Consider the following 20,144-nt stretch of genomic DNA (forward strand, 5'->3'; position numbering starts at 1 on the left):
CAACCATTCATTCATTCATTTGTTCAACAATGTTTATTGAGCCATTAGCCAATGTCACACACTAATCTTTATGCCTGAGCATAGAGTGCTAATATTGGAAGTGGTAAGATACATCTTGGTTGAAATTAGGTTGGGTTTTATATGCCCTGTTTAGCATGTTGAGCCTTATCCAACAAACAACTGGGAAGCTCTAAAAGATTTTCAAGTTAGGAAGTTCCTGATCATACTTGAATTTTTTTAAAAAATTTATTTATTATTTATTTATTTTTGGCTGTGTTGGGTCTTCGTTTCTGTGCGAGGGCTTTCTCTAGTTGCGGCGAGCGGGGGCCACTCTTCATCGCGGTGCGCGGGCCTCTCACTGTCGCGGCCTCTCTTGTTGCAGAGCACAGGCTCCAGACACGCAGGCTCAGTAGTTGTGGTTCACGGTCCTAATTGCTCCGTGGCATGTGGGATCTTCCCAGACCAGGGCTCGAACCCGTGTCCCCTACATTAGCAGGCAGATTCTCAACCACTGCGCCACCAGGGAAGCCCCATACTTGAATTTGAAGAGCATCATTCTTGGGACAGTCATGAAAGGTGACTGGAAAGGGGGCTTCAGAAGGTTATTTTAAGATTTTAAACCTGGAAAAATCCTTCTTGTGTTTATTTCAGTCTCTTGCATTTTTAAAACTCTCTCATTCCTTTCTTATTAATAATATTTTCAGGCAAATATCTGGCTTGTGTTGGAATTTTATAGTATAATGTACTTCTTGTCAGGTGTTTTGGTTTAGCAATATAATTAACATTTTTTTTCTATCATTACTTTGCAGCTTTGGACACTTGTCTTGATTTTATGGCCAGTTGTTATTTTCGTAATTTTGGCTATTACCCGGACCAAATTTCCTCCAAGACCAAAGCCAACTTGTAAGTAAATGAGATTTGTTTATTTCCCTAACTTTTGGATTCTAGTTAAAATTTATTTTGCTACCACTTTAGTGTTTTATTGTAAAATTTATTTTTCTGAGTAGTGTTTCCACTTGGAAGTGTTTGTATAAATGCTTAGTATGTCTTTTCCCCAGTCTTTTGAATCAGTAAGAAGTTGAGCCTGTAATATTTATCTAGAAAAATATAAAGTATGTAGGAGCAAGAATATATTTTAATCTTTAACTATAAAATTTTAACTCATTTGTTGTTCATCTCATAAATCTCACCATAGTGTGTACACCACAAACAAGCAGCCATCTCAAACTTAGATCATCCTTTTCTTTTGTATAATAGCAGAAGCCATAGACTGGAATTTGATCAACTGAACAAATGAAATCCAGAGTACTATAACAATCTCATCTTTCTTCAGGGCTAATATTTGAATGGTGCAATGTATCAAAACATTTAGTTTAAAAGAAGATCATTTTCCAATTAGTGTTGTTTCAGTTACATTTAGTCATTACCAAGTTATAAAATGGGCACAATGCCCAACTCAGTTCATGATTTCTTTTGGATCCAGGATGGAAATGCAGAAGAGACTCAGAAAAGTCTTCAAAACTGAGCAAGATGAGCCTTTTAACCCCAAGGATTTGACCAGTGTTGTTTTTGCTTTTGTTTTTAAACTTTGGAGTCAGTTTTCTTAGGAGAGGAGTAAAGTCAGGTCAGATGTTTCATGTTTCACAAAGCAGCCATCTCCGAAAAAGCTTCTTGTAAATCAGATTTCTGAAAAATCAAATTGTATTTCAGATAAATTATGGTAATCCACCAAATAAAAGAAAACTGCGCCGAATTATTTGTAAAGAGAATAATGAGCTAGTGACTTTTTAAAGTAAGCACAGTGCTTTTCAATCACCCAGTCCTAAGAAGTAAGATGAGAGCCATGGTGGAATCTACTTGAATTATACACAATATGATAATTCAAAAGAAAGTATCAATTCAATTAGTGTGAAGCATTTAAAGTCTTGGTGCTAGAACAAATAACTCCTTACATTTGAATTGCACCTTATCATTTCTAAAGGACTTTTGCACAAGTGATTATGTAGAGTTATTGATGAGATTTTATTAGGTTGCTTATAAAAACAGCATAATTTTGTTCTCTTTATATTGTGTATATATTAATTCTTTATAACAGATTAATTCCATAGTATACTGTTGGAATTTATGTATTCTTGTATATCTTAAGTAACATGGACTTCAGAAATAATGCATTCAGCACGTAAGGACAAATACTCTTTGAACTACTCTAGTTAAAGATGCTAATTATCAATTTGCTAGCGATAGTAATAGGAGTTTGTTAGCTCCTTTCAACAACTTATTTTCACCAATTTCTTGTTCTTAAGGATTTTTCAGTTATATAAAGTTCCTTTTCTAAAACTTCTAAGAGAAAAATATAAGGTGTGTGAGTGAGTAGTCTTAAACCAATTGATGTTACCCTATAGGATTTAGAGATTCATGGGGAAAATCATGGAGAGCTCTTATAATCCCACTAAATTATAAAGAAAAACTTGGATAAGCCGTGTGACAAGTGCTTCACAGACCAAATAAAAGGCTCTGCAAAACACACTATCCAAAAGGAAATGAATAACCATTTTTTACTGTGAACCTATTGTCATACTCTAGTAATAATTAGCTTAGAAGCAATTATGTTTGTGGGTAGGAGGGAACAAAATTATAGAAAAGTTCAAACATTAAAAGTATTTTTGCTAGTCTCTCAGACCGTATAAGACTCAGTCTAGAAAATAGTTTATTGGTTTGTTATTAGAACTGAGAGGGACCCTCTCACTTTACAGATGAGAACACTGGGACCCAAGGAGATTTTAATTTGCCAAAATTCAATCATGTGGGATAAGAGAGAAAGGTATTGGAAACCACCTTTACTTATTCTTTGTCCATGAGATTTGTGTCATATCTTACCCTCATACACATAGAGCCAAATACAAAGTATGTCCAAGATTTTAACTCATCCTATAATCAATAGAGTATAAAATGTAATTTTATAATTGGAGGTACTATTCTGTAGAGTAATGTAGAGAATCTAAAACTAGTATAGATGCAGTTACTTTTTTTTTCTTTCTTGTGGTAGAGAGAGAATAACTTCAGAATGATAGTTTGGATTTAGGTGTTTTTTATTTTTTATTTTCCACACACACACACACACACACACACACTCTATTTTATTTTTACAAGAGATAAATAAACTGACACCAAGCATTGTAAGTGGATGACCACAACAAAGCAACAATGATTGCAATTACCAAACACGAAACACACTCATACTATGTCATAATATTGACATTCAGTCCAGTATGGATTTAGGTTTTTTAATTCTGTTTTTTTAGATTGTTGTTTTACTTTGTTTCTCACATCTATTATACCAGAAGATTAAAATGAGCTGATAATAATCATGATAAATATTTCTTGATCTCATACTACATAATGGCTGTGTTCCTCATTTCACAGTCAAGAAAACCAAGGCACAAAGAGGTTAAGTAACTCATTCAAGATTGCACAGTTAATAAGTGGTGGTGTCAGTATTTGAACCCAGACAATCTGGCTCCAGAATCTGGTTTTAAGCTTGTAGACTCACATTTCTTACATGCAGTAGTCAGTACTAATTTTTCATGTTTCATTATTTGGGTTTTGCAAAAGTAGACTAAAAATTAGAAATTAGGAATATAAACTCCTTCCCTGTCTCTATCATGAAATTAAAAAAAATATGAGGAAGAAGTGGATTCTGATGTGTGTATCAGAGTTATCCTAAATATTAGTTTTTAACGTGGAATGCTGCCCCTGTTTGACAAATTCTACATGCATCATTGTAGTTCTAGTATCACAGAAATCAGATCCTGCTTAACAGAGTAAAAATCCTTTTTGGGCTTCAGTGACTTCTTCAGTACTAGTTGGGCAATAGAGAAATGAAGATGAAACTCCAGACTACACCCCAGCTGAAACTCAGCTATGGTGAGAATGGGAGTTGTCATTCCGTGGGCACATTCTGCTCCCAGATGAGCCAGGCAGGTATGTAGGACTGGTAAATCATTCAGAACAAATATAATCAGCAACTCAAAGGACTCCCTCCATAGTCCTTCTGTTGGGCCCTGGAGAAGACTGGATTTTTGGTGAGTAAGGAAGCTGCTGCAGTCCCTGCCATGGTGAGCACTGATCTGAAGCAAAATGCTTACTTTTGGCATCATCTGCCTGCATTTACTCCCTTTTGTGTTGCCACCAAGAGCTTAGGTTAACTTGCCCCTGCAAATAATAAGTCCCAGGTAAAGAAAGCTTTCCAAAGGCTGGCAGACAGGCCCAGATGCTTCTTGTTCACACGGAGAAGAAATGGGCCTAGGCGCCAAGTCTGAAATAGTTCCAACCGCTTGTAATCTCTACAGGCAGTGGCTTGTCAAGAGGCAAGCTTTAAAAGCCAAAATATTATGCTTAGGAGCAAAAGCAAACAAAACCAAACCAAACTCCCACATCACACTGAGGCTAAGCCAAGCTATAATGTGCAGTGAGTTGCTTCTGTCTCCTTTTAACACATACATACCCATGAAAGTGCAGGCAAACAGTTCCCCAGTGATGATTACTTTACAACACCCGCCCATAATGATATAAGTGGACTCCCAAAAATGCAGTATTGCCAACAAGAAGTCACATTTTTATGAAGTTAATGAAAAACAGTGTTTTTTAAGTGGTTGAAAATATCACTAAAAACAATGGAAATTATACTGTACATATATGATCATGTGCTGAATTACACTCCAACTGTACAAATATCATGTGCTGAATTAAACTCCAACTGTCTCGAGGCTGTCACTTTCTAATACCCCTGCCCCCTCAGAAAATAAGAAATTCAGCCAATCCCACAGCTGAACACAGGGACTGTTGGAAGGCAAGGGAAACTGCTAACTGAATGATATCCAAATTTTTGTTATCACAAGGTTAAACTGAATTCCACCCATCCACATGTGACTCAGCAGCTTTGGTAAATCCAAGGTCATCATTCCTAACACGTCTTTTGGCTTCCAAAGCATACATTTTGTCTTCATGGATGCAATAAAAATAATAATAGGAGTAAACATTTATTGACAACTTGACCATCGGCAGGCACTGTGCTAAGTACTTCGCATATATTTCCTGAGTTAAGACTTACATAATCTCTTTGAACTATGTAATATGATTATTCCTATTTTAAAGATAACAAAACTGAGGCATAGAAATGTTAAGTAATTTACTAACGTTCACATAGTTACTATGTCCCTGAGCCTGGATTTTAACCACAGTTCCCTCCCCTCCCCCAACCCATACAGTGAGTTTTTCCAGGTCACAAATGCCAATAATGGCAATCCTAAGGCTCATTTGAGTTTACAACCTCTCCATTTTCTTCCTCATACCACCTGTTAGTACTGTCAGAGATCGAAGATGGTTGTAAAAGTGAACTCAGTTGGTTTTTCTATTTGTCAGCAGCTCTAGGAAAAAATGTGAGAAGAAAGATTGAAATTATTGATTAATTGGTGGCTGGTGGGATCCATGGGTGTTGTTATACCTACGGTATCTGAACTGTTAGTGGGAAAGAGCCTATGAGGCCTCTCACTGGTGAAGGCTTTGAAAGCCAGAGGAGTGAGGTTTTTTCCGGCCCTGCTCTTGCTCTGACTTTTTGTGTGGTGTGTTTTTAAGAAAGTGAAAGCAAGGGCACAAGGATAGAATTCCGGGGTGTACCATGCTCTCCAGAACACTCATGATTTAGTAGTATTAGTTGAGGGGCCCATAGTAAATAATATCCTTTTGTATGTTGATTGGCTAAAATTAATGTAGGCTTTGTCCTGGGAAGATCAGAACTCATCATCACTCATCTGCTCGGGATTGCCCCATCCGATTTCTCCATTCTCAGGTGTGCCAGCAACACGAGGTAATCTCTCAGATTAGAGACCTCTGAGTCATCTTGACTCCTCCCTTTGCTTCACCTCCCAAACCACTGTCCTTCAAATCAGAATCCATCTTGTGAAATGTGTCCTGGAGTTATCCCTTCCCTTCCATACTTCCTGCCACCCTTTGGTTCAAGATCTCAGTTTCATGCCTGGATTTCTTCAAAAGGTGGGGTTTTTTTTTGCTTATTTATTTGTTTTTTGTTTGTCTTCATTTTTTTTGGTTTCGGGAAGCCCTGCCTCTAACCCTTCCCACATTTTATCATCAGATAATCCCCTAAAATACTCTTTGGGTCAATCAGGTTTCAACTCCTCTTTGCCTCACTTTCAGGACCTTCGTAATTAGGATTCATCCAACTTTCTGTTCTGAAGTATGATGCCTGTGCCTAAAGAAACTGTTTCTGAAAGTCTTCCACACATCCCATGCTCATGGCTCCCTCCCCATTGTCTATGAAAAGACAAGCTTACCCTTTTGCCTTCCCTGGTCATTCAAACTCCAATTATTTCTCCTTTATATCTTTCTTGTGGCTATATTGGCTAATAGTGAGTGGTCTTCGACCGCTTTATGCTTTAATCTGGACTCACTCATTGGACAGATAGTACATAAATAGCAGAAATCACATCATAACATCACACTCTTGTCCGATACAGCATAATTCCTAACATAGGGAACAAAATAGGAATGCTATGTGTTGGTCAGAATTTGATACAGTTTGAAAAATTGATATGGGTGATTGGATTACAAAATTCATTCAGAGATGGATAATAAAAAAATCAGTGTAAGTCAGGCGGGTGAAGGACAACAAGTTAGCTTGTTTAGGGTTTGATTTTTACTTCTCTGACCCAGGTAAACATGACTGTGCTATCAAAAATGTCTATAATGGTAATATTAGGAAAAGAAAATAGATATAAATCTCCCCCACTCCTCCCCAGGTAGATTTTCCTGGGAATTTCCCTCACAAATTAATAAATTCTTGTGAACGCATATGAAAGATTTTTGTGTGGGAGAGATTTATAGTCTGCTTCTTGTTTAAGTTCCAGAAAATGTTGGAATAGCTCTTTTTTTTTTTAACACCTTTATTGAAGTATAATTGCTCTACAATGTTGTGTTAGTTTCTGCTGTATAACAAAGTGAATCAGTATATGTATTCATATATCCCCATATCCCCTCCCTCTTGTGTCTCCCTCCCACCATCCCTATCCCACCCCTCTAGGTGGTCACAAAGCACCGAGCTGATCTCCCCGTGCGATGCGCTACCAAATGTAAAATAGCTAGCTAGTGGGAAGCAGTTGCATTGCATGGAACAGCTTTTGAACTTCAAAGCCAGAGTCCCATCATTTACTTCTTCCATCAGTAAATTAGTAGTTAACTGTTTTGGGGAACATTACTGACCCTTTAGATGATAACACAGAGGTAAATGCTGTGAAACCCATAGAAGCCGAGGAGTGGGATTAGATTGTGACTGCCTGCTCTAGCACTCCGGGCAGACTTGAATGGAGCAGGAGGAAAGGGGACGTGAATACGGCCCCGCTACACTTGTGCACGGGGACGGCCACAGTTCCTGCTGGTAGTTGCCCATCTCCCTGACTTGGAATTCTGCCATTCTCTCACGCAGTGCAGATGGGCACACCCTAATGCCACATAACATGACAAAAGGACTTCTCAACTAATTCCCTCTCAGGCTTAGTGCACAGGGTTGCATCAGAGAACGGGAAATAACTTGAAGCACAATAACAATTTAACAAGCACAAAGATAAAGCGTAAAGAATAACTGTTGATTGCACAGTGGAGGATTTTGTTTTTCTGCTCATTTTGCTTCATCCCTACTTTTAATGATCTACCTTACAAGCTTCCCAGAGGTGACTGCCTCACTGAAAGTGGCTCTGGGAGTCACATGCCTTCTCTTTTTTTTTTTTTACTCCTTTTCCCTTTTCTTCCCTTCATAAAGAGCAGAGGAATTCCTGTTACTGTCAGATAGGAACCTTTAATATCAAAGCCTGTCTGATAAATACAGATAAATAAATGATTGCTTATAAAATTCTCACAAGTATAGTAATGTCACTTGCTGAGGCCACCACTATCAGTTGATGTTTCCAATATACCCTTAGAGGCTAAGAGGCTGATTTCACAAAGTAATTTCAGCCAGTTCCTTTTCACTTGTCAGAGAACATAGAGCCCACACACAGGCTCACAGGTGAGGGTCTGGCTTCATGGTTGGCTGTGTGTCTTCCTGAGTGACTGTTTTATTAAACCTTCCTCTAAGCATCACCCAGGAGAGCTGGCCTTCCAAACCTTAGTCATTTTAGGCTACTCTCACTATTCACGTTTTCTCATTCTCTTTGATTAGGTCATATCATGTCCTTTGCTTAGATAAATGAACCAGTGTATTTTTAGAGTGAAAGTAGCTCTCATGGAAGAAACGCCATAGCATACAATATTGGCTTGTCTCAGGTCGGTGAGAATTTCATTGTGGGTTAGAATTAGAATGACCTATAGTATTTTCACATTAAAAAATAAAATCTTTGTTTTGGTTATATATTTATGTATTTATGCTTATATATAAAATCATTACTATCGTGAGAGGCAGTGTAGGGGCTTAGAGCACAGACTAGAGATCCAAACTGCCTGTATTCAAACATAAGCCTTGGATAAAACTCTTGGATGCTTGGAGCCTCATTTTCCGTATCTGTATATTGAGGTTAATAATAGCACCTACCTCATAGAGTTGTGAGAATTAAATGAATTAATACTTGTTAAATACTTAGAAAAGTACCTGGCACATAATAAGGGCTACATTAGTGTTGGATATTATTTTTTATATTATATATGATATAATAATACATATAGAGTATAATATCAATAATTGAGTATCATTGAGATCATCTAGTCTCTCATTATTTGATAAGAAAACAGGCTCAGAAAATGTAAGACACTTGATTAAGGTTTCACATTTATTCTTGCCATTGTCACATATTTAAAAGGTATCTCATGTCTGTGCTGATCAGGAACGTCCTGAGGACTCAGAGCAATCAAGTCTGTACCAGACTATATATCAGGAACTAAAATAAGTGTGCAATACAATACATTCCCCAGTGGAGGTGGGACCAAGAGCAGAAGCAGTAGAGAAGATGGAATCCAGACGGTTTTACCTGGAATCAGGGCTGGGGCCACGGGGAGGCAGATACAAGGCAAAGTTTGAGGGGTTAACAAAAACTCAGTAATCAAGATCAATCATATTTCAATACAATATTCTAAAATATTAACATTAATTTTAAAATTCTATATACAAAATTTTAAATAAAGTCAAGATCAGTATTACTGCTTTTTCTTTTGCCTTGGGCTCCAGTGTGGCTCGTATAGCACTACCTGGGATATCAGGAAAGGCTTCACAAGGAAGTTCTGTGTCTTAGCATGATTCTTAAAGAATGCATAGGAGTTTGTCAACTAGACAACTCGTGTCTTTGCATTCCTAACAGAGAGCAATCAACATGAGTGAGGACACAGGACATGAAAGAGTTAGATGTGCCAGGAATTTGGAGTTTGCTTTGTCTGAAAAAGGAGAATGTTTATTGTGAGTGTTGGGAGATGAGGCTGTTTGGTCAGTAGCAAAAGTGTTGGACTTTATTTTGAAGAGGATGAGAAGACATTGGAACTTTTGAGTAAATTAATTTTGTTTTAAAATATTTATATCTTTTTCTGACCATAGAAATACATGCTCATTTTTTAAAAATTAAGTAATTTAATACAAGTATTCATGTTGCAAAAAGGAGAAGTCTCCTTGCCTTCTAAAGTAATATAAGTAACATAATCTTGCCTTCTAAAGATAACCATCATTAACATTTCAGTGTACATTTTCTTAGACTTTTTTCTCTGCATATAACACACACACACACGCACACACAGACATACACACAACTAAAATTCGAACATCGGGATGAGATAACATTTTAGAAAGAGTTCCTACAGCAGAATGAAAGAGGGTTTAGTAGGAAATGGTGACTGGATTGGGCACAGAGTTCTGGTTTTAAGACTCGCACTTCAGTTTTCATTTTCACGATCTCTTGATTACCCTGGAAATGCTAGGGGGCTAAAATGTCTGTAGACTTTTCTATCACAGCTGGTGATTTCCCCAGAATTTTTTTAACACTGCCTCCTTCAATTCTTCATTTTCTTTCCAGATTTTCAAATCCAGATTTCTTTAAAGAATAATTACTCTTTATAATATGGAGGTCTTCCATGCACAACTAGCTATAACCCTCTAATTTCATACTGTCCAAATGAGATTAACACAATTTAGGACAAATCTGGGAGTGGAATTGCAGCTAACTAAAGAGAAAGTAATACAGGAATCACAATATTAACAGTGTTTTTTCTCCATCTTCATGATTTACAAACAGATACACTTAACCACTCTACCTTAATCAAAATCATCTAAATACACCTGTTGAAAGACATAGATTCCAGGGTTTTACTGTAGGCTTTCTTTTCTTTTTTTTTTTTTTAACATCTTTATTGGAGTATAATTGCTTTACGATAGTGTGTTAGTTTCTGCTTTATGACAAAGTGAATCAGCTATACATATATCCCCATATCCCCTCCCTCTTGCGTCTCCCTCCCACCCTCCCTACCCCACCCCTCTAGGTGGTCACAGAGCACCAAGCTAATCTCCCTGTGCTATGCGGCTGCTTCCCACTAGTACTGTAGGCTTTCTGAATTGCCACCTGGTGATGGTGATGGCGAAGGTGGTGATGAGATGGTGAGGTGGTGAGGTGGTGAGGTGGTGAGGGTCGTGAGTGGGGTGGAGTTTAAAGAACTCCTTAGGTGATTCTTATGCAACCTCATGTTTGAGAGCTATCTTTTTCTTTCTTTTTAATTATTTTCTTATTTTAAGTCAGTTGCATTTTCTACTAGCTCCCTACTATTGAAGAATGAATTTAATTCTTTGAGTAATTTCATGGAAGAATTTGCTTTCACCCTGTTACCTTGCAGCCATTGCCAGCATTCTCTGCCTCATTTTAGCACTGAATCTTTTGCTGTAATCCTAAGGATGTCCAAAGATGCACCATTTTTCATGTCTTATGTTGAAGACAACATTTTCAGGACAGTTGAGGAGAATGCCTTCTCTCAGAGAGTACCATCAGATTGGTGACTAAGGAAAGAAGTGTTCATAATTCCCTGAAGTTTTCTGCACAGATGTTTCTCCAAGATGATTTCATGGTTAAGTTACATGGCCTGGGGAACCCAGTTCCACTGAAACAAGTGTTCACACTCTAACATTGCATCACTGTGCTGCCAGTTTTGTAAATATTAGGAGAATGAGAAAATGTCAAAAAAATCGCTTCATTGTTTTGAAATTGCTGCCCTCTGTGGAGATGATACAAAGATGCTTCTGGAGATTCATATTCTACAAGACATGCCTAGAGCTGTAACAAATAGGCCTGCTCTCTGCCCTTAAGATGCTTACAGTCTAATTGTGGGGGGAAGAAACATACATAAAAATTTACATGCCATAATAGATGAAAAAATATAACTAAAGTAAAGTGTTAGATATAGCTCTTGGCACAGTGCTTTGCACATATCAGAAGCTCAGACATTTATTGATTATTTAATAGTGACATGTAATAATAATATAAGTACTTAGGAACATAAGTAGTATTAAATAAGCAGCATTGGTGACAAAAACTACTGGAAGTTTAAAAAAGGAAGAGATTGCTGTGAATTAGCATAGTCAAGAATTACCCCAGTACTTGAGCTTGGAAAGAAAAAAGATTAATATGATGCCTATGCAACAAGAAGATATGTGCCCTTCAAGAGTTAGAAAGGTCAAGATTAAAAACTGGGTGAGGATAGGTAGATTGGTTTGGCCAAAGTCGAGTGTGCTAAAGAGTAGAGGAGATCAAGTTGGGTGGGGTTTGATCATGTAGGGTTTTTAATACTAGACCTAGATGTTTGGATTTTCTCCTGTAGTAATAGAAGCATTGTGAGGAGGTATTTAATTTTTCTTTTTCTGATATGGAAGGTAAACTAAAGGAAGTTTGAAAGATTTTCTTCCCTAATTGTTTATCTTCATCCAGATGTTTCTATCACAGGCTATATTAGTTATCTCTGGCTCTATAACAGATTGCCAAAACTTAATGGCAACAACAGTAAACATTTATTATCTTCCAGTTCCTATGGGTCAGAAATTTGATAGTGGCTTAACTGTGAGTTTTAGCTTCAAGTCTGTTATGAGATTGCAATCAAGGATTTTGGCTAGGGTTGCCTTCATATGACACCTTGACTAGGGCCGGAAGATCTGTTTTCAAGGTGGATTGCTTATATGACTAATGAGTTGGTACCAACTATTGGTGAGGACCCTCAGCTTCTTTCTGTAGGTTGCTTCAGTGTCCTCATGACCTGGCAGCTGCCTCGCCAGACCAAACAATACAAGAGACAGTCAGATGGAAGTTATCCTTTTTATCACCTACCCTCGGAAGCCTCGGAGCATCATTTCTACCATGTTCTGTTCATTAGAAATAAGTCACTAAGCCTGACGCATATTCAAGGGCAAGGGAATTAGGCTCTGCCTTTCAAAGGAAAAAGTGTCAAAGATTCTGTGGACACATTTTAAAACCATCGCATAGACTAACAAGAGCCAGTGATGCAATAATAGTGTACATGAAACATGCTTGAAATATCCAGCCCCATCACAGCAGAGTCCTTATCTGCTTGAGGCCATACTGCATTCCTTGCACCTGACACAGGTGCCTGCACATGGAAGCATTGTTAAATATTTTTTGAAGTATTGCTATTTTGTAGATGAAGATATTTATTTTCAGAGATTTTAGTGACAGATCTCACTAAGTAAGTGTTGAAGCCAAGATTTAATTTGATCTTACTACCCTAATTCTCTTTCTACTCACCATGCTATCTGTCAAACAGAATCACTCATCTCTATTAGAAATGCTCACTCGCTGTTGGCATAGCTAACAGAACCACTCTCTGGAATATTGCCTGGCATTTAGTAGTCACTCAAGAAATATTTGTTAAACAAATGAACAAATTTAGTGCAACAATACATGAAGAGTTGAGATATGAAGAAATCTGTTCAGATTTACTGACAAGTCAATGGAAAACTGGGGAATACAGACCAGAATGCTTGCTTCTTTCACAGGTTATTATTTTATCATATTCATTGAAAGTACATCGTGTTTAATGTATAGAAGTTAGATACAAAAAATATAGTAGATGTGGAGCTCCTGTGATTTGAGAAGTTTATGATATGCTGACTCTACACAGGATTCTATGTGGAACGAACTTTGTATCATTGTGCCATTGTTTTTTTAAATTAATTAATTAATTTTATTGGAGTATAATTGCTTTACAATGTTGTGTTAGTTTCTGCTGTACAACGAAGCGAATCAGCTATATGTATACTTATCCCCTCCCTCTTAGACCTCCCTCCCACCCCCCACCCCCCATTCTACCTGCTATATAGCACAGGGAGCTCAGCTCCGTGCTCTGTGTGCCACTGTTTTGGATACAGTCTTTTTAAGAGTGGGAGTGGATTAGAGGGGAGAAATAAGTGTGGTTCAACTGGAATTCCTCTCATATGAATAGCATTATGCTTTGATATTTAACCCACAGACAAAGGGAAACAAATGAATTCGAGAACAGCATGGCATACCTAAGCTCTCACACACCTCTCTACACACCTCTAACACTGTTTACTCTGGCAAAATTTTGTACCAAAATTGAACCTCATCTGCACTGAAAAACTTCACCCACCTCCACTGAATCCTGTTAGCTTTAATTAGCTGTTTATAAGATTGCATGCTAAGCAGAGCTCTGGAAACCAGAAAAAACAAAAACAAACAAATGTAAACAAAAAACACACAGAACTTTGTTACGTAGATTGCATTCCTTTCAGCAGCATGCCAAGGGCTGAAATTTAAGATCTTTATTTTGTTGAATCATCTTTAGTTTTATGCGGGAATTTAGCATTAAATATATAAGCTGGAGGATAAATATAGGGACCAGTGAATTTCATAGGCAGGCTTAGTTTTGGGGTTATTATGAATTCTGTGTTAGCATTAGGTAATGTAGCCAAACCTTCAGAACAATAAGCAATCAGTTTTTCTGCAATGTTAATGCAAAGAGTTTCAAGTTTAAGCTCAAATTAAACCTAAAGCAAATGAACAAGTGTGGGTTTAGGTTAATCTCAAACATTAGGAAGGTTACTTAAGGTATTAGAGCCATGGTTCTGGTGCCTACTTTTGTTATACAGGTTTCTAGACATCTAGCTGTGCACAACCTTGACCACTCAGCTATTCATTAAACAAAGCCTCATTTATTATAATGCTATGTGGAATCTAAAGGAGAACATGGGATTTTTAGATAAAAACATCAATAATCAAGTTGTGGGGACCATACCTAACCCTAAAACCCATAATCTGTTGCATTATCAACTTTGATGGCAGGAATGAAAAACCACAAATGCATTAAGATTTGTTAAAAATTACAATCTTTGAAGGCTGGAAAACTTAGCAAAGCTTAATATTGTAAGTAGGACTTAAATTGCATCCTGAGGAAGACAAATAGTTGGATTTGCCTGGAAAGAATGGGAAGTTTTTCAAGGGAAGGAAGACAAGAACTAAGTTCATGGTGGTGGGAAATATAAGATGAATGGTCTTATTTTGCCTCAGGGAAACTTCCCTGAACCTCTACACTAGGTTAGTTTTCACCCCCATACCACCCTTCCTTTATCATTGTAATTTACTATGTATGTTTTTATTTGGTGTTTGGATCCTGGTCTCCCTTTCCTGCGGCCTGTGCCTAAGCCTGTCTTTTCCACCAAACAACAACAATGCCTCACACATAACAGACACTCAATAGATAAATAAATGTCCCCTCCCAATTCCATTAGATTCTACTGAGAAACGAGTTTGAATGCGTAATAAAAGACCAAGGGACCCAGAGTTTCAAATACCAGAGTGACGATATTGGGATGTCTTTAGCTGATATGCAATAAAGAGCGACACATGGTAATAGGAATATGGTGCTTTGTGTATATTAATCAGATAGTGTGAGAAGACCAGATCAGAGTGAGGAAGGCTGGAGCAAGAAAAAGAACTGCACAGTTACCAAAATTATAAAAAGTGTCTAACACAATTGGAAAAACAGAAATGGAGAAGAATGAATAAGTCTTAAAGATATTGGGAAGAGAGAGTCAGTAGGATACAGTAGAGATTGGGAGAAGAGAACAACAGCAACTATAACAGTGATCCCTTTTAAGTAATATTGCCTTTAAATTCTTGTAAAAATCCTGAGAGATTCATGACTGTGATTTCTAGTTTGCAGATGAGAAAATCAAAACTCTCAGAGAGGCAAATAGAGCCTGATGACCAAACCCATGGACCTTCGTTCAGGGTGCTCAATTCAAGTCCCAGTTTGACCTTGAGAAGTCACTTAACTTCTCTGAGCCTGTTTCTTCATCTGTAAAATGTGGATAATCAAAGTATCTACCCCCTAGCATTTTGGGGGGAGTTAAAGTAACACATCTAATATGATAGCATGTAATAAGATAGTTTGTGATAATATAAAGATGTCTGTAGAAGTATATGGTAAGTGCTCTAGAAAACATTATTATGATTAGATGACTTGCCCAAGATTAAACAGTTATTAAGTGGAAGAGCTTCAAACTTGAACCCAGGTCTTGTGATGCATTTGTTATGCATATCATGTTGCTACTAGGGAAAAAAAATTAAGGCACAGGGAAAGAGCTACGAAAATATCAGTCATTTACTCCGCACAAGTACCTACTTACTTATTAAAGTCCATGCTTTAAGAATCACCGATCCGGTGTTTGAGACAAAAAAGAAATCAGTGGTTCTTATCTTAGTTCTGCTGTTCTAAATTATCCTAAGATTTGAGAAAGGAAATAAATTGTGCTTTGGTTTCTAGACTTACGTGCTGGATCCTATATGTGAAATTGTGCCAAGAGCAACACACTGGATAAAAATCCTCTTAATGCCAATTAGCCCTGTCATCTTTAGCGGCAACCACTGTGAATGGAACATGTTTCTCCTTGTGAGTCTGCACTTTAGAACTGAAGGCAATACAGATTGCTGCATAAACTATTTATAGTTGTGAAGCCAAGTACATTTTAATAGAACCAACATTTGAAAGAATTCTCCTCCCTCCAGTAGACCCTAGATAGCAATCACACGGGAGAGGTAAATTGATGAGAAAATGTTTTCTGAGAGCAGAAATATTCAGAGGCTTTCTGGCCTGCACACTAATTTGTAAAAGGGAGTTTTTGTTTTACTGTCATATCCTTGCTAGTATTTGTCTTCATTTTCTTGAACATAGGGGTTCCTAATAGTTTTAGAGTAACAGTCACTCTTTTCCTTTTGACATGCTTTTTTCCCATTCTCAGAAGAAGGAACATGAATATCATGAAACAATAAGCAAGAAAAGATGATATAGTTTATAAGGCACCTATTTGAGCATAAGCCTTGAAAAAAACAAAAAAACTTGAGCCATAGCTGAAAACAATCCAGTCAAACCAGAGTAGATGTTAATTCACTTTAATTATTCCTGTCATATCTCTGGATTCCTTAATTATACAATGGAGGTCTGAAGTACCAAAACCTTCTTTGAGTGTTCTGACCAAGATTTGATCCTTTTCTTTTAAAATTTATCTAAACTCTCTCAACTCTTTCAGTGTGCATGGCTCTTAGCAGATGTTCAATAAATATTTATTGGATTGATGGATATATGAATGCTTTATGGAATGACTAAATCAGTGCATCATTGAAGTTTCCCCCAAAGCATCAAATCCCTGTTCCCTCATTTGAGAGCCGCTGTATCACATCACCAGCATCATTCAGCATAACTGATGACAAATGCATGATCACAACTAGGAGTTAACAGGCTTTTTTCCAAGAACACCTGTCTTCATTCTCATTGCCTTTTCCTTAATGAAATAAAATTTGCCTTCTCCCATTTATTAAAATTCTAGTTTGGTCTGATGACAAATAACCTCAGACTAAGCCTCTGACAGTTTTGTTTCCAAATCTTCCAGTCAACTCATGGTAAATGAAGCTAATCCCATTCAGTTCTAGCTATTGAAATGTAACGGTTCTCATCATGTTAGACTAACCCAATTGCAATACCTAAAGAAAGATAATTAAGAAATGTGGGTTTGTTATAATTGTTCAACAAGTCTTTTACTAAACTCCTTACCTTCCCCTTCTTTCAGACTGACCATATCATAATATGGGGAATGGATCTACACATCCTTTTAATCACCAAGTCCTCTCAATTTTTCCTTCCAGATGTCTTTTAAATTATTTATTTATTTATTTATTTATTTATTTATTTGTGGCTGTGCTGGGTCTTTGTTTCTGTGCGAGGGCTTTCTCTAGTTGCGGCAAGTGGGGGCCACTCTTCATCGTGCTGCGCGGACCTCTCACTGTTGCAGCCTCTCTTGTTGCGGAGCACAGGCTCCAGACGCGCAGGCTCAGTAATTGTGGTTCACGGGCCCAGTTGCTCCGCGGCATGTGGGATCCTCCCAGACCAGGGCTCGAACCCATGTCCCCTGCGTTGGCAGGCAGACTCTCAACCACTGCGCCACTAGGGAAGCCCCCAGATGTCTTTTAACAAATGTCTTCTGTCTCCATTTCCACTGTCACTGCCTTAGTTTAGATCTTTATCGTATTCGTTTGCTCTAACTGCAATAGCTTTTTATCTAGTTTCTATCTCCCTGACCTAGCCCCTTCAGTCAGTCTATCATTTATACTGATGCCAATTATTTTTCTAAGCACATATCTATACACGCCGCTTCCTTGCTTTATATCTTTCTGACTCAACATTACTTTCAAGTTAATATCCAGACAATCGCACGCCACCTAAGTCCTTTTGTGATCACGCCCTGACCTAACTCTTCAGTGCCATCTCTGGCCATGAGCCTCTCCCCGTCACTCACAGCCACCTACTTCACACTCTAGCCACTTTGAGTGAACTAAAATAAATGCTGCCATAGCATCATATAAGGGGTCCAGAACATTCAATCATGTAAAATGCAGGAGCCTGTTTTGCAGGGATAATGAAATGACCTGGTGAGCCTATGCTTTACATCTGAATTCAAGTTATTGCATTATCATGGGGTTTTATTGTACTCAGACTCCTCAAGGGCTTTCTTACCTTTATGCCTTTGCATATATTATTCTCTCCCTTCCCTGTCATTCTCTCGACTAGCTCCAACTTGTCCTTCAAAACTCTTGGCAGGTACCACTCCTCTAACTAACCCCCTCCTGTCCACATTACCTTCTGCCTACAAATGGTATTAGGAGTCCAAATTTCATACTTTAATAGCATGTGCAGGGCATGACCCCATCATCATAGCAAGCATTATGCCAGTTGTAATTGCTCAGACACATGCTTGTCTCTTTTCTTTTCTTTTCCTGAACCCCTCAACACACAACACGCACACATGTGCACTTGTGTGAGCACACACAGATAAAGTTTGTTTGCCCATGTAGGGTAAGAATTTTATTTTCCATATCTATATTTGCTTCTAATACCCAGCCCAGTGGCAAGCACAAAGAATAAATTTGTGATCTAAATGGAACCTGAAGATCTGGATTTGTAGTAAACCATTTGAATAAATATTTGCTACTTTGTGTTTTCCAATCTGTTAAGAATATTCTAAGGCAGTTTGGCCATTCATGGTTGTTAGGATCTTCTTGGTAGGCATTAATAATTGTCTGATAGCTTGAGATAAATGAGCACCGTGGGGTTCCTCCCCCACCACCTTGCTGGCAGTTGGTGTATTTGTAATGAAAACAAGTCTTGTGGTTTGCCATCCATAAAAACATTTATTAGCAAGCATGCACGAAGGAGGTCACATGAAACTGTTCGTGAAGCTCAATGAAGTCGCAGCTCTTTGTCCTTGCAGACACTCTAAAAAGGACCTTGGAGGCGTGTGCAGCACTCCATTTAGTAGCAGTGGGCATTAGCCCCAGAATCATCTAGTCAGTGTCGGAGCACAGGGCTGAAAGGAAATGCTAGTCTACAGGTCTGCTGATTCTTACACCCTGTTCACGTAAAGGTGGAAGTGCATTTTCAATATTTCTAGCCAAGCCACATAACTTGAACAGCATTCATTTCATTGATGAAAACGTACTTCTAACACCCCTTATGCTACCTAACACATTCCAAGGCTGACTGAAGTAAAAACAGAAGCATTGCCTTTGCAAAATGCCACCCTGGCTAGGGTCCTCCTAGAGTTTCTCATTTAAATTTAACTATCCCAGGACTGTGTATTCCTGAGTTGGGAACTTCAAAAGTTAACTAATAGCCTCTGGATTTTACATTTGAATTAACTTCAAGAGTTAGATAGTTGCTAGGTTAATTTTTTTTTTTTTTTTGGCTGCGTTGCTGCACGTGGGCTTTCTCTAGTTGCGGTGAGCGGGGGCTACTCTTTGTTGCTTGAACCCCTGTCCCCTGCATTGACAGGCGGATTCTTAAATCACTGCGCCACTAGGGAAGTCCTGCTAGGTTAAATTTAATGAACACACTTAACCTACTGTATCCTGATATATATAAAAATATAGACTATATAATACCAATTAACTCTTGGATCCTTTGATCAGACACAGTGGTTTCTGCCAGCCCCCTCCTAAAAATGGTGCACTATAAGTGCTGCTGACAGCAGTGGATTCTAGGCAGAAGGATTGGTTAGCTGAACAAACACACTCCTTTCATAACTTAAATATTTCCCTTTCCTTACTCTCTCCCTGTTTTGCTGTCAGTTGTCCTGTCTTCAATCCTGGTGTTCTGGTTCTTCTGCCACCATTACCACCTTTTATGTTTTCTATTAAAATTATAGAATGGGGGCTTCCCTGGTGGCGCAGTGGTTAGGAATCTGCCTGCCAATGCAGGGGACACGGGTTCGTGCCCTGGTCCGGGAAGATCCCACATGCCGCGGAGCAGCTACGCCCGTGGGCCACAACTACTGAGCCTGCGCATCTGGAGCCCGTGCTCCGCAACAAGAGAGGCCGCGACAGTGAGAGGCCCGCGCACCGCGATGAAGAGTGGCCCCCGCTCGCCGCAACTGGAGAAAGGCCTTGCACAGAAACGAAGACCCAACACAGCCAAAAATAAATAAATAAATACATAAATTTATTTAAAAAAAAAAAGTTAAAATATTATTTATAAAAAAATATATATATAATGGTCTTTTCACTACACTTGGGGTCTGTCAGTTACATATTTCT

The 20,144-nt window shown here is 38.2% G+C and overlaps 1 protein-coding gene across 1 annotated transcript in view; it reads left to right on the forward strand.

Annotated features, from left to right (window-relative positions):
- The window catches only part of ABCA12 (ATP binding cassette subfamily A member 12), a 186,707-nt gene that overhangs the window by 14,662 nt on the left and 151,901 nt on the right, over positions 1 to 20,144 (forward strand). The window contains exon 2 of the mRNA XM_082397652.1: positions 810 to 903. Coding sequence (XP_082253778.1) covers positions 810 to 903 — 94 coding nt within the window. The remainder of the gene's footprint in view (positions 1 to 809; positions 904 to 20,144) is intronic.

The sequence above is a fragment of the Balaenoptera borealis genome (genome assembly GCF_965194805.1).
Source record: "Balaenoptera borealis genome assembly, chromosome: 6".
NCBI classification, from domain to species: domain Eukaryota; kingdom Metazoa; phylum Chordata; class Mammalia; order Artiodactyla; family Balaenopteridae; genus Balaenoptera; species Balaenoptera borealis.